Raw genomic sequence first — 15,205 nt, 5'->3', positions numbered from 1 at the left:
TCCAAGAATCAAACCTAACACTGCTGATAGACTTTCAAGACATGCAAAACACGCAAAATAAACATCTGAGACATTCTACACTCTCTTTATCAATATGACTTTATTTTCTCTGTGGTGCATACATGTTATGTGTACACGGGATATGTATGTACAAAGTTTCATGATGTTTACAGATATGGTTTAAGGTACATGTATATTGGATTCGGAGCTGGTGGGGGCCGGGGTGTACTGTGATGGAATTCAGGCAAGGTTGAATGTTCCCGTCACAAAAATCATACCTACTAAAACTCTCTTCCAGTAATCTTGATATTTGAAAAATTTGCAACAGCCTGTGAACAGCTGAAGTTTTACCCACTTCTACATCAGCACCCCAAAATTGCCTCTGATTTGTTGATGAAAGATATGACAGCAGGCAAAAGTTGAGTAACACATATCAGGAGACGCTTCCATGGAATTACTCATTATGAAAGCTTCTGCAGCCATTTAAGGATCAAAGCAAGAAGATCACAATCTGGTTGTTGTACATTTCAAGTCGGAAGATCACAATCTGGTTGTTGTACATTTCAAGTCGGAAGATCACAATCTGGTTGTTGTACATTTCAAGTCGGAAGATCACAATCTGGTTGTTGTACATTTCAAGTCGGAAGATCACAATCTGGTTGTTGTACATTTCAAGTCGGAAGATCACAATCTGGTTGTTGTACATTTCAAGTCGGAAGATCACAATCTGGTTGTTGTACATTTCAAGTCGGAAGATCACAATCTGGTTGTTGTACATTTCAAGTCAGCCAGTTGCACACCATTTTGAGTTCTCATTGCCATAGCAACACATGTTAATGACAGCAACTGAAAAATGTAACATGGCAGTCATTGCTTCATCTTTTCTCCTTTCATTCTGAGCACATGCTGAACAGTTCTTTTACCGGTTCCATGATGCAGTGTGCGCTAGGGTTTACAACACATACATTACTCTTATAACTGTTTAGCCAAGGAGTTTACTGCAGGGTATATGTTACTCATAGAACACTACGGCAGGTCACACTCTGACCTATATTTTCGTCGCCAGTGGATACAAAATACATGAGGCATTTTTTTTGCATTGCAAATTTGTGTTATTCTTGTAAAACAATCCGTTGTACAACATAAAATCAGTATGTTTTTGATGTTTCGAGTGTTTACATGGTTCTTGAGCAATAGCAATGCATTGTGGGACAACATAGAAAAGTTGCGGAAAAGTTGTGGAATATAGTTACTAAATTGATGAAAATTTGCATACATCCATACATATGAGAGATGTGGCGGCCACATTCACTTTGCGGCACACCTTTTCAGTGGCGTTCACAGAGAAAATCATGGATTAGTTACAGGTGATGGAATTCCGTAACACTAATAAATAACATGCTTTGTAAACTCAATTTGCACTAGTCTTTCTTTTTCTTGACCATTCCTTCATCCTTTCCGGCATCTGCCGACTTCCGTTTCAGAGCTTTCATTTTGCGTGTCTGTAGGGTATTCAGGTCCTGCTTCTGCATGTGTATACGACCATGTTTTGTTCCGAATACATCCCGGCTGATGTTCTTCACTTTCCGTATCTGTAGAAAAGTGACAGAAATATGTATCATTATATTACCATGCCCTGTCTGTTGTATTTTAATTGGTCGAGCTGAATCATGTGACTGACCCAAAATACACAGTAATGGTTTGTTTACATGCCCATGAATATGAATAATACATGTTCAAATAACTCACAGTATTATAAACACTGTAACTACGAAAACATAAATTGTGATTTGTACAAAGATCATAAGCAATTACAAAATAATACGAATCACTTGCGGGACAAGTTTAGACACTTTTTTCAAAAAAAAATTTTCAGATTTGCAAACATTTTACAGTGCATGTGACAGTGTGTCATGTATTGCAATACTCACTGTTAAGTGAATACAACCGTTGTGTAATACAAGTTCTGGGGCCCCGTTATCTTTCGAGTGATAAATTTTCCTAAATTTTGAGAGTTTTCTTGGGTTCATTGATAATATAATGGCAATAACAGACTCTGCGCTCACCATTTACATTTATTTATGGGCGCAGGCGAGAGGAAAGCCAAATTAACAGGATCGGCACGTCTTGCTCATTAATTTTCAGCTTTCCTCGCATCCTTGCCCATAAAAACGTTAATGGTCTGGGTGTCACCCTCTAAATCTATATCATATCATACTGGTAAATTAACGGTGCAAATAAAGTCATCTAATTGGTCGAGACGTAAAAATAAATAGTGCTATATTTGTGATAAAGCATGGCTGGAACTTGCGTGCTATAAAATGAAAGATGAAACCCCATTTTATATAAGAAATCCCTGTTTACAGTTTCATGCTAGAATTTCAGTATACAGTAGTTCGATGATATTTTGGTAATAGCAATAAACCATTTCCGCAACAGGTACTATACAACTTGGTTTTGGCCAGTTCACTCCATATATATACACACATTTATCCCCTTTCCTGCCAGACAGTATCACTTCCCCATCAGCCAAGTCAGTAAAAAGCGGTATTGAGCCAAAACATGACATATTTTCACCCACTTGCTTTGGTCTGTTATAGCATCTTTAGTCCAAAAAAATCAAGTTTACAGTATTTATGTTTTCAACAGCCTTCAAATGTACAGTATTATCCTAAAACACAGCGTATGGAATATGTTGTGTTTCATTAATTTTAACCATCTTGACCTGATGGTGAAATATATACTTGGCAGGAAAAGGATGAAGCATATATGTGAACTGCCTAGAGGTCAAAATCTCACAGTATACTCATCACTGTGGGTATTCTATTGCTGTCATTTTCAAATTATCACACTGTACATGTAAATGTAAACTAGTTGCTTGATTGTGTGGATATATATCTAACGCCAATTAACCCTTTCCCTGCCAGACAGTATTTTCCTGTACTTGCCCACAAGTCAACTCAGTAAAAAGCAGTATTGAGCCAAAACCATACATATTTCCACCCATTTGGCTCGGTCTGTTCCAATAGCTTTAGTCCATAAAAATCATGTTTACAGTATCTATGATTTCGGGGGCCTTCAAATGTTCAATTTTTTGTAAAAATGTACCAAATTGATAAATGGGACACATTGTGCTTCACTAGTTTAAACGAACTTGACCTTTGATGGTGAAATATGAACTTGGCAGGGAAGTGGCACATAAATTGTGTTACATGTACCACAGAAGCAAACCCGTTGGTGACAATACTCCATAGAATACTCCACAGAGAATAATTATAATGGTTATGGCTCTGATATGGGTTTTGCTGACTGAGGTTGTACAGCAGAAGGGCCTAAGCGTGCAGTAAAGGTTTTATCATGTACCTTATGGAGTGACAAATATGCAGTTAACAATATTGTTCTAAGATGGTTTTATGGAATTTCATATCTATGGCTAAGCTAACACTTTGTTTTAGGACAAATTCATTCAATATTCTCACAAATAGTGACTTGTGTAAAGTGCTTGTACATTGGAAGTGGCAATCGATAATCTGACAGAGGGCAAGCAGATACAGACATTGGTTCATATTTTTGCCGACAAGATAGAAAATTAACAAATGAAAGGTGTTGCTGTATTTGAATCATTTTCTGTATTTGACTTGATATTGCTAATTAGCATACTGTACTTGGTTGTTCTTCTGCGGTTGGCATTTGCAATCAATCGAAGTACGACTTTACCGATCAAGTACATCAGGCTGATGTATTATCAATTTTTTTATATGCTTAGCAAAATGACTGGCATGGAATTCATAGTGTCAATGTGAATGAGTGATATTATCAGTAGATCCTGCAATAAAACACACACCTCTAGTAAACTTACTGTATACATGAATTCAACTGAGAAATAGACAGGCTTGTCATAAGCCCTTCTGATTCTACACGACGGCAAGACACTGTTTCTTTGAACTTTGATACAGTTTAACAAGCCCTGTACAGTACGCATATTTCATAAACAGGGTCGTACATCGACCCCAGTTAGTCACCACTTGTAAATTCACAAGTCATTATGCTATTTGAAGGTAATTTACCTTCAAATGGCATAATGACTTGTGATTTTACAAAAGTTTCTGGACCAGAGCCATGAAAACAATTTACATTAAAATTAACAGTAATTGCCCATCTGATTGTCCATGTGAAATGGAGAAACCTGATATCAAGTAACAACCATGATTACATATGCATTACTGTCTAACTCATTTGCAAAGATGTGTAATGGAGATGGTAACTCCAACTTGCATCAATGAAATGAAATCATATCTGACCTGCGAATTTCTGTCATATGTAGTAATGAGTTGTAAACCTCTACTACTACAAATTTGCTAAAAGTGAAATTAATATAGAAGAGAATCCTTTTATGTGGGGGTGTGTGTAGGGGGAGGGGGGTCTGGAGGTTATGGCCACAAAAACGAATTTTCTCTCTTGCTTCTATAATGAAGATAAAAAGAGACCAACTTAGGAATCAACTCCACCACTGCAAATAATAGAGAAAATGGTCGGTTTTAATTCTGAATCAGAAAATCTAGAAAAAATACAGAATATTATATTTCAAGATCGTTAGGCCTATATTCTAGTTCTAGCCAATATCTGTAGCTTAGATTTGGTCTTGCATGACCCATGAATCCTAGTTGAATAACGGTAAAATTTGGAGACAGAGTTTTGATCTGTACTCTATTTGACCCAGTCTTTTGATTTTCATACTGAAATCAACAACCATAGCTGCACAGCAACTTTAGACAGCTGAAATAGAATTTGTTGTCTGACCCCTTTCCAATGAAAAAACTGGGCAATCCTGTCTGGTTTTGTTTAGTGAATGATAAACAAATTGCATAGAAAAGTCACAAATCAACAAGAGGCAGCTATTAGGTCTCTGCAACCATCTGTCATGAAATACGAACATTGATTTGAGCCTGTTTATTGAGTTTGGGGTCTTGTCTACAACTGGCAAATTTTCACACTTTCATGTTCAAGCCAAGTCCCCCAAAAATCTCTGAAATAATGAAATACTGTTCTGAAAGTGAGTAAATAAAGGAAATTTCTTCATTTAGAGATAAGTCATTTACAATTCTATTCCCAGATTGACTATCTAAAAAGAATTCTCTAAATTATCCTCTCTTGTCATTTTATGTTTATCTTTCATGGAGAATGCACTCATAATGTTGCATTTTCTACACAAACATATGCTACACTGAGTAGAACCTTTTATACCCAGGCACAGTCTAGAGGGACTGTTGACCAGGAGATGAAATTACAAAGTATACACAGGGAATCATTGGAAAAACTACTCATTTAAATAAAGAACACACTCCTGAGAGATAGAGTGATGTCACGTCAGCATCAGACTGTGATTCTGATGTTTTCCCTGAATTTCAGTGTAACACACAAACAATCACCAACCTCAGACATTTGACAAAATTCAGAAAGTGTACTGGGCCTTTTAAAACAACACATTTCTTGAAATGCTTGTTACAATTCTTTTCAGATCTACCATTTATGGGAGTTCATGTTAAGCTTTTGGGAGAAGGATAAATTTTACCATTTTAATTTTTCAAAAATCAAACAATATTTCTTCTCCAGAGAGTTAACACAGGGATGGCAGCCATTTTGAATTTAAAGTATTAGCAGATCTTAGGCAAGTTGTTTCTCTAGCAACAAACTTTGCATGCTGACCCCTGAATTTTATTCTTGATTTGGTAAGAGAATTGTTTCAAGTTTCATTAAGGAAAGTTTGAGCAAAAGTTTAAGCCATTTACGTTTGAGGCAAATCCTACCTTAAATTCTCGCTGCTCTATGAATGCGAAGATGATGCTGGGTAACTATTACATTGATTAATGTGTCTAATTTCCAAATATTGCAACTGTAAGTTGTATGAGTGCACTAGATAACTCTAAACCAAACAATCACCTAATTAGCCACACTTTATAAATAGGTTAAACAATTGCTGGGGTGTTTCTGACTTTTATCCATTCACTGAAATCCTGATGTCCATCAAAACTTTCAAAAGTATGAGACTGAGATGAGGTGGATTAAACATTACCTTCTATAATACTCTCTTTAAATTTTTACGTCTTTTTGATAGCTGAAGTGGTGAAGTTTTACGAGGTAGTATCTGTGCATTTTTAGTTTTATGATATGTCATTGTAGAAATATTTTGATTGTAAATAAATTATGATGACTATGATTAACAGGAAATAGAATTATATTCAGGCAATGTGTGTTTTTTGTAATTTGTCTAATTCTGAATGAGAGTTATAGACAAGAAAATAACACAATTATACAGACAATGCAAAATTGATTACAGGCCAATTATAAGGTAAAATAATTACGAGAAAAACAATTCTTCACAGTTAAAATGCAGTTAGTGGTAAACACAGCATATTATCCATAATTTGTTCAAGTTGCTATCAGTTACAGTTTTTATGAGGTAATAAAGATTTGGATAAAGGTTAAATAAAATCAACAAATAATGATGAAATAATGAGAAAATAATGTTTCTGTTATGGACATTTCCAGCGTGCAATGCCCCAAATGCAGTAATTACACTGTGACCTACTTCATGTTCTGGTTTGTTCAACCTATATGTTACAACGACAACAGGTTCTAGCGTTTGTGAAATTCACTACGAGGACACAAAAATATAGAGCTCCCAAATCTTCAGCTGTTCAGTGTAGCCTTTGCAACCGTTGACAATTTTACACCTGGACCTACTTGTACATCCGTCAACTATCAGAACAAACATGGGAGAACATCTATAATACACATTGCTAAATCACAAACAAAGCAAGTGAATACTGTGTTCCCAATACAGAGTTTATCTCGCCTCTGAGCCGGCCCTGGGTTTGAGTTCACAAAAGAAAACCAAAGTGAACATTCTAATGCAGGCCCCTTGGTGGCCTACCTTTGGTCGGGTCTAAGGGACGGGTTTAGAGTCAAAGCAAAATTTGCATTTAGGCATCAATGGTAAGAATGAATGATTTAGGCTGGGCCTTGGCCAAGTTGATGCCCTCACAGATGACCTAGATTCACTCCAAATTCTTAGGCTGGGCATTGGCCAAGTTGATGCCCTCACAGTTGACCTAGATTCACTCCAAATTCTTACGCTGGGCCTTGGCCAAGTTGATGCCCTCACAGTTGACCTAGATTCACTCCAAGTTCTTACAAAAAGCATGCCTTCTGACAAGCAAGAAGTCCTCTCAATCAAAATCCACTTTCACCAAGATTCTTGGCAACCACTCTTTTGTTCAGTGAGCAGAACAAGACAGTCTGCGAGTCCGAAAACATGATGATCTACAAAGAGCAATCTTACCTTGGCTTGTTTTGGTTGTTTCATGGCTTTTTTAAACAAATCTTCAGATGCTAAACGGACTCTGCCCAGGGCAAGGTCTAACGAAGGTCCAATTTCTTCAAGTTCAACACGTGGTGTACGACTACCAGACTTCTTCAAATTTACCCTATGAAAACAAAAATTACGCGCACATCCAACACAATTTTATTCTAAGAACTTTATACAAGTGATTTTATTTGAAGCAGACGTGTTTAGATGAAGTTACGGAGGCTTCCCTATGCAAAGTAATGTACAACCAACTGGCTTGTTCCATTTTCAAACTTCATTTTCAAAATTATGTTGCTTAAACTACTTTAAGTTTTATGTCTTCGGGATTTTGCCCGACAAATTGACTTATGAACATCAGTACAATTTACAATTCTTCTTTATTTCAGTACTGTTGGCCACCGGCCAAAAAAGTACAGCAAAGTATAACAATAATTTGATACATAGCTAGAATGCTTCAGTCTGCCTATTACCTAAAATCATGTTTCTACATGTACGTATAGCATAAAATATGTATCTGCTAAGTTTCCTTAGAGTCTTTACATTTTCAGATGACAGCAAAGTACTAAACTTGTACATAACAGGTGGGTTGAAATAGTACAGTGGAGTAAATTGGATTCTTAAATCTTGGTATTTTGGGCAAATAAGCAAAAAGTGAAATTCGTCTTTGATTTGGTTCAGATGACACAACTCACAAAGTCTGTTACACCGTAGAGTTTTGCTCCAACGCCCAGTTTCAATATTCAATGTATGAGCTGACAATCTAAATTTACACAGAGCAAGCCTAAACACTAGAGGTTAAACACTAGAGGTAAATCTAGAGGGCGCTTTGCAACGTTAACTTTCTCTCACCTCACGTCAAGAAATTGTTCGTGTTTTTCTGAAGTTTGAAAGTTGATTTATCGTCCAGGACTGTACCAACCCTTCGATAAAGGTTATTGGCATGAACATCAGTAGATTTACCATATAGCCAGGCCCAATATCCTCTGTGAATCGACCCCTTCCCAATATGACAATCAATATTTGGCAACTATCAATTAAACACTGGTAGCCGAACACAGAACATCAAAGGTACAATTACAGTGCAGCAAAATAGAGTATAAACTATGTTTTCAACCACACCGGAACAATATTTGCTTTTAAAACTATACAATAAACTGAAAGGCACAAAATTACTGGTATATGGATTGTATCCAGAGATTATGAATTTTGACCTCATCAAAATCATTTTAAATTTCAAAATATTCTCTACTCAATCACAGTTTGTAATAAACTTTTCATGTTAAATGCCCTTTCCAGGCTTTATCAAAACGGATAATTTGGAATCAATAAGCAAAGATATGTGACATGTAATGTCAACTCACCTATAACTTCTGATAAATATTTTACCATCAACAGCTGCAAAGTGTAAAACATGTTCTAAACCAGCTAAGCGGATATTTGATATGACTGGACCACGGAAAAAATCTGGAAAAAATTTAACAAGTGAAGAGAAAAACACATTGCCATGAAATTTCCAGATACTGTATTGACTCTAATAAACAGACAAGCCGTGGGAATAAACATGGCATTTGTCTGCCAGTATTAAAATACTTTGTTTAGGATTTCACATCCAGTAAGTACAGTATTTAATCAATAGTTTAACCCTTTGTGTGCTATAATTTTTCCAACCAAAATGTTAGGGCAACATTTAACAGCTTTTATAAATTTACTGTAATTGTTTTGATAATTTTGGACTGAAGGGGCAAAGTTTTTTGTTGGCAATAGTTTTTTCTCAAAAGTTTGGGGAGAATCTGTAAAGAGCTGTCTGAATGATGAGAATGATGAGTAAGAAAAACTTTGTCGGCGTTAAATTTTATAAAGGCGACAAAAATTGACTTTGGCTTTCAAATGGTTAATGTGTATGAATCATGTGACGTGAGATGGCGTTTTTTTTTTTTCATCATTTATTAAGTTCAGTTTCTGTGTGTTGTCTTTTATGATTCAATCAACTGAGGATATACCTACCAACAAGTAAATTTTTCAACCTTTTGTAGTCATAATCCTGTTCAAAAGGTTCCCCGGAGAACATCAGACATGGCTTGATTCCGGCTGAACATTTGGCATTCTGAAAAAAAAGACCAATCTTAAGAAGAATTTTTCCTTAAGTGTTCAATCTCATCTGCATGGTTGGGATGTACCATTATACAATAGTCTTAGGTGGCAGTGAAATTTTATAAATAATATTTGTTTTGATGGCGACACTTTGAAACCAGCTGAGAGCATTTATCAACATTGATTATGTGTAGCTATTCTGATAGAAGATTATATTGCCGCTTATATTACTCCTCAAAAACTTTGACAGTTCATTTCTCATACTTTTGGTGACAGAACGATTGCATTTGATTAGCAAAAGTGTGTCCTGAAGGTGTTAATAGTGAGGACTGTGTAAACCTACTCCTAAATTGACTACTGTTGAGACTTTGATTGATATCACTTCTGACTTGACAGTCACCTTTCAACGGACATGAAAGAGCTAGTCAATCTCTATACTGGTTTCTGACAATTATCCTCTTACTATATGATTTGATTATCTAAGCCATATTTTCCATGCACTTCATTCTAACATGGCATAGTCTTGTGTTCGTAGAAACATCCAATTGTTGTTTCAACTGATACTTTCCAAAATGACAAAAGTTTCTTTGGGTTTAACCATAGAGGGCGCACCTTAAAATCTGCAAGACTTTTGAACTTCTCCACCCGCAGTTCAATCATATCCAACACATGATAGTCAAAGCATCTTCCTGCATGAGAGGAAAGAAACATTCCCATTGATGGGCATTATAACATGTAACTGACTATCAGAGAATAAGCTTTATTTTCAGGTTTGAGAATTTTGTTTTCTGTTATTCAATGATATCACAGAATCATTTTACTTGGATCTACAGTATACCTCATATTCCTCATTAGCTCTGTCAGGTTGGAATTTATTTAAGTTTCATCATATTTATCAAAGAGATTAAAGTTTGCGGCTTGAAGGATGAAGTTGGTCAAAAGGCAAGGGTCAAAGGTCAGCCTAAATGCAATAAGGTTGTACTTCAAGTACTTCCAACTACATAGACAACAAGATCCAGTCTCCACAAACTACAAAACCCCAATGACTGAAGGAGTGGGGTGGAATATTCATTCTCCAACAAAACCTTGTTGCAACCATGGAAGTAGGACGAGATTTCCTACCTCCATGTTGCAACTAACAATATCTAGTTATTACATAAGCAGGATTGGCAACTGTTTAAATTATATACTTAATTTTTGAATGTTTAAAAAAGCCTGCATTGTCAGTTGTGGGTAGTATTGTAGTTGATCTCTTTGAGTTCTTCACAGTAACCTACACTGCACTTTTAGTTGTATGATTGAGAATGGAACTTGCTGAAAGACATACACAACTGAATCTTCCTGTCTGCAAACCATAGGAACCATTTTTAAGGCAGAATGTGTCTCGGGACAAGTATTAAGGCTCTCAAACTTTCACAATTCTTTTCTGATCTACCACTTGTGGGGACTCATTTCAAAGATCTTTGTGTTAGAAAACTTTTTAACATCTTGGTTTTTGAAAATCGAAAATGTCATTTTTCTCCTATTCAATTGAAAACTTTCTTGTGTCACAGAGAATATTCTTGAGCCACGGCTTGTCAATTAGGCCGAGCTTAGATGGCACATTGAGAAGGAAGCAATGCAGAATCTATTCTGAAAACTTTGACGACTTAGAATTAGATGATACCAAAGCCTGGTGATTGAATAACTTACCTACAATAAGATTGTGTGGTCTTTTCTTGGAATGAGAACCATACATAAATAAGGAAGCATCATTTTTTTCAGAAAAGAATTCCTGAAAAAAAATAAATTTCAATTTATACATGAGGCAGTTATCTTACCCAGAGGAAGAGAATGATGATTTTTTGAGGTCAACCATTTGCAGCTCAACCACGTGACAATATGCCAAAATGTTAAATGAACTTGAAATTATAAACTTCTCTGATAAATTTTGACGCATACATCATCCTTTCATGCCAATAAATGCAGTCAATACGGATGTTTATGTTTCAAATATCAAAAGTAAAGCAATGCAAAATTTTCTTGTTTTAAATTTTGTTTAGATATTGTTGGAGATGTTATGGACAGAAAACAAGCATTTAACAAATTAAATCTCAAAAATTGCAAGACTTACCAGCGATGTTTGATCTTCAAATGGTCTCAACACATTCTTCCTGGAAAAAACAAACATTTAATCGAGTGAATTAATTTCATTATGCATGGTAGACTGTCAACTATCCCTTATACCAGTCTCAGCTTTGTTGCCATTAGAGTTACTTCCGTCAAAATGTTACACAGATACAGGGATGTAGAAAAGTTTGGTTACAGGTAGCAAAAATAAATGTATAGGCAGTTATAAATGATGTGTGAACACATTAAGTTATGCAAAATGTCATGATTTTTTACTACAGAGCTGGTAAATTTTCACACACAACCTGTAAACAGGGCTAGAAACAGCATCACTGAAGTGTACTTTTGATACATTGTACCGAAACCATGACGATTTGACTCTATACTATTTCAGCTCACAATACATATACTGGTAGAAAGATATAATTCAAGTGCATATCGGTATATATTGTAAGTGAGAAAATAATATTTCTTTATGAATGCAGAAAGTAGTGTGATATGCAGTGTTGCAGCCAGGAATTTTAAACCAGGGGACACTTTTTCCCCTACCGTTTATTTTTGGGACATTTTTCAAACTTTGGGTAAACATGTGTCAGTTGTTAATCAAATTTTTTATTATATATTAACAAATTAGTTTCACAAAACAAAACCGCTTGAATTTTAGGTAAATAATTGTAGCAGCTAGTACACCGTATCTTCAAACTAAAGAGCTCAGTCTGACTACAAGCAAGTTATAATATCAAGTGCAGCGTTCTAATCAGTGCCCCAAAAGTATGAAAATATAAGCCTGAAAATAATCTTGCAAAACAAAGGTTATTGTCAGTATCATGTATTACTTGCAGACTACACCCAACACACTGCACAGTTGGCCCATGAGAGGGCCTGAGGTGACCAGCAGTATGCGAGGCTGCAGGACAACGAGTTCGATTTGGGGGACATTGACACAAGGGCACATCCCAGCTGGCTTCAACACTGGATATGTCATTCTTACCTTTTGAATAAAACAGCATCTGGTTTCTTAAATGCAAAGAAGTCTTTTAAAACTTGTGTGATCAATTCACTGGTGTGCCCTCCTTTGATAAATAGTGCGGTCTTTGTATTTTCTATAAGTTTAGGGGCTCTGTTTTCCAGGGCTCGCTTTGCCCTTTGTGTTTTTGGTTTTCTGGAATAGAAAATTCAAAATTTAGTGACCACGACAATACGACAAACAATTTGCTTTTCATTTCTTTATTGGCTCTTTCTGAATGAACATCTTGACACCATTACAGTACGGTGACTGAGCAACTGATCTGGCGATTGCCTGATGTATCACATTTGATGTATCAATTTTGGCAGGGCCAGGGACGTCATGAGCACTCTCTCATTACAGAGGAGGAAGTTGTGGTGAGATCGTAGCCAAGACGAAACACATTCTCCTTCACCTGAGGCGGCACTAACTAGAAAGGGGGAATTTCTATAGAACACACGGCAAGACACCTGACTTTACGATGCAAATTTCACAGACTATTATCCTAGGGAAGTATGGAGAGAGCAAACCTTGTTTTACAGATATGTGATCACACTGGATTTGAATGGTGGGAATATTACAGCAGGTGCCAGTGCATATTGCATGTGTTGTGTGGGTAAACAATTTACAGCAGCATGTCTTATCAAAGGCTTTCTGTTACCAGGCCCACCAATGCTTTACTGTTAAAGAGTATGACTCTACATTACAAGACTCTAGACTTCTGGAACTTTTAAAAATTCATAATCATTTCAATATACTGTTTTTATGATTATTACAGAATTTCATTTAATGCAATTTTGTATAATCCAATCATATAGTTGGGAAAGGTGGGTCTACTTTTCCAGGAGGGAACCTTGTGGGCAACAGAAATGCTGCAATAAAGCAGGCTTGAGTATCACTTAGTAAAGTTAGATGTTAACTTCCTATGCTATTGGCAATCCTGGGAAGAATGTAGCGTCAGCAGTCTCCAGCTCCAGGTTTTGACTGGGTATTTGGGTCAGACGCCAAAACCAGAATCTGGACCCAAATACGATGGCAAACATCGTTACAGTACTGCAGCTAGCGAAGAATCGTGACACTTATAGTTAACTGGGCAAAATACCTCAAGTCTGCGAGATCAGAGTTTCAAAGAAAACGTGACACAAAGGCAGACAACAAATTTTTACGATTGCAGTCACAATGTGACACTTCCGGTTTCAAATTGGTCACGGAGTAGAACATTACGAAAATGGTGACAATGATAGCAGTACATAGGTTAATTTTACAATAGTTTGCCTAGAGTTCATACTCACACTATCCGCTGCATGTCGAAGCTGTGTGAGAGTCGCGTTTCTCACCGATCATAGATCACAATATGTCAATGTGGAGTGATCTCACATGTGATGCGAACGACGCTGAAGTTATTTTCCTATTCGTATTCTTACTCATTTCCGCATTCTTATTCGTATTGGAGTCACTGACAGAAATTGGTATTTAGAGCCCAGGTTTCAACTATAAACTATGTAATTTGTGATAATATAGTTCGTAATGTCACTTACCGAATATTTTAATCAGCATAAATTGAATGTGTAAATTTTCAAGAATTTTGTTTTCCTCATTTATCAAAAAACTTTACTTGACCGTCGGTTAACAATCGGTTTGGACCAAAGGTAGCCTATATGTACGTAATGATGTATAGCCCTGCGTACGATGCTGTGTGTTCCGCTACAGCTATCGCCCAGCTCACCACAAGTACTGTATAATATTATACAGTACCGAGGTTCGGCCTTCGGCCTCACAGTGTCAGTCACTTCCCATCCGACGACGATCTACGAAACGTTTCGTACGCCTGTGGTTGTTTGGACCCGGTGCTACGCCGAGAAGGGTATTACAACGCACCACAGTCACCTGTGGTCGGTATATTCCGCTAGGCGTCTATGCCCCCGGGCCCCATAGACGTGTGTACATATGCCTGTACATTTCTCAGGCATATGTATACACGTGTATGGGGCATAGACGCCGAGCGGAACACACCGACCACAGGTGACTGTGAACGCACCTAAGGCGAGAACCATTTGATTTCTGGAGGGGGGTATGGAGGAAGTGGGTATGGGAGCAATTTTTTTTTTCCTGTCAGAGTGACAGCAATTTTTTTTTCTACTGTCAGACCTGCATCAATTTTTTTTTTCGAATGGAGTAGCAGTGCAATATTTTTTTGGGGTCATCAAGTTTGTAATGCGTTGTATATAAGGGAGTCATCATTATTTACGGCCTGAAACTCCGAAATTTCGAGTGACCCCCCTCGCCAACCATGATGAATTTGAATAACCTCCCTCTCTAACTCTGAAATTTTGACTGATTCCCCCCACTTAGAAAAGTTAAATACCAATATATGTGATTGTAAAATTTACAAAATACAGCAACAGTAAAGACCTTTCAAATCCTGATGTACCCTGCTAGACTATCATCAGTTATCTCATGATGGTTCAAAAAAGGTGAACCCATCAAAATGAAATTCAAAGTCACAATAAAATAAAGACTAGCTCACGCAGTATAACCATATAGTATATTGTTTAATTTGGATGGGTATTATGAAAGGGTTTTCATGAGGATATCTGACCGGGCAGAATTTGAAAGTAGCCTACAGGGGG

At 36.7% G+C, this 15,205-nt stretch overlaps 2 protein-coding genes across 3 annotated transcripts in view; both read right to left on the bottom strand.

Annotated features, from left to right (window-relative positions):
- LOC139142671 (protein disulfide-isomerase 1-like) overlaps window positions 1-15,205 on the bottom strand; it is a 272,131-nt gene that overhangs the window by 60,365 nt on the left and 196,561 nt on the right. The window lies entirely within an intron of this gene.
- On the bottom strand, window positions 82-14,003 carry LOC139142659 (ribosome production factor 2 homolog). Of its 2 annotated transcripts, XM_070712707.1 has the most exons (9): window positions 13,868-14,003; window positions 12,561-12,731; window positions 11,574-11,613; window positions 11,153-11,234; window positions 10,073-10,149; window positions 9,374-9,473; window positions 8,731-8,833; window positions 7,343-7,487; window positions 82-1,592 (listed from the first exon to the last, which is right to left on the bottom strand). In XM_070712707.1, the coding sequence occupies exons 1-9, from the start codon at window positions 13,879-13,881 to the stop codon at window positions 1,422-1,424; spliced, it is 903 nt and encodes a 300-aa protein (XP_070568808.1). In that variant the 5' UTR covers window positions 13,882-14,003; the 3' UTR covers window positions 82-1,421. The 2 variants fall into 2 exon arrangements, with proteins under 2 accessions (XP_070568808.1, XP_070568809.1); XM_070712708.1 differs by lacking the exon at window positions 12,561-12,731 and having other exon boundaries at window positions 13,868-13,981.

The sequence above is a fragment of the Ptychodera flava genome, chromosome 10 (genome assembly GCF_041260155.1).
Source record: "Ptychodera flava strain L36383 chromosome 10, AS_Pfla_20210202, whole genome shotgun sequence".
Classification (NCBI taxonomy): domain Eukaryota; kingdom Metazoa; phylum Hemichordata; class Enteropneusta; family Ptychoderidae; genus Ptychodera; species Ptychodera flava.
The sequence above is the reverse complement of the archived record's forward strand: the minus strand, read 5'-3'. Positions and strand labels throughout refer to the sequence as shown.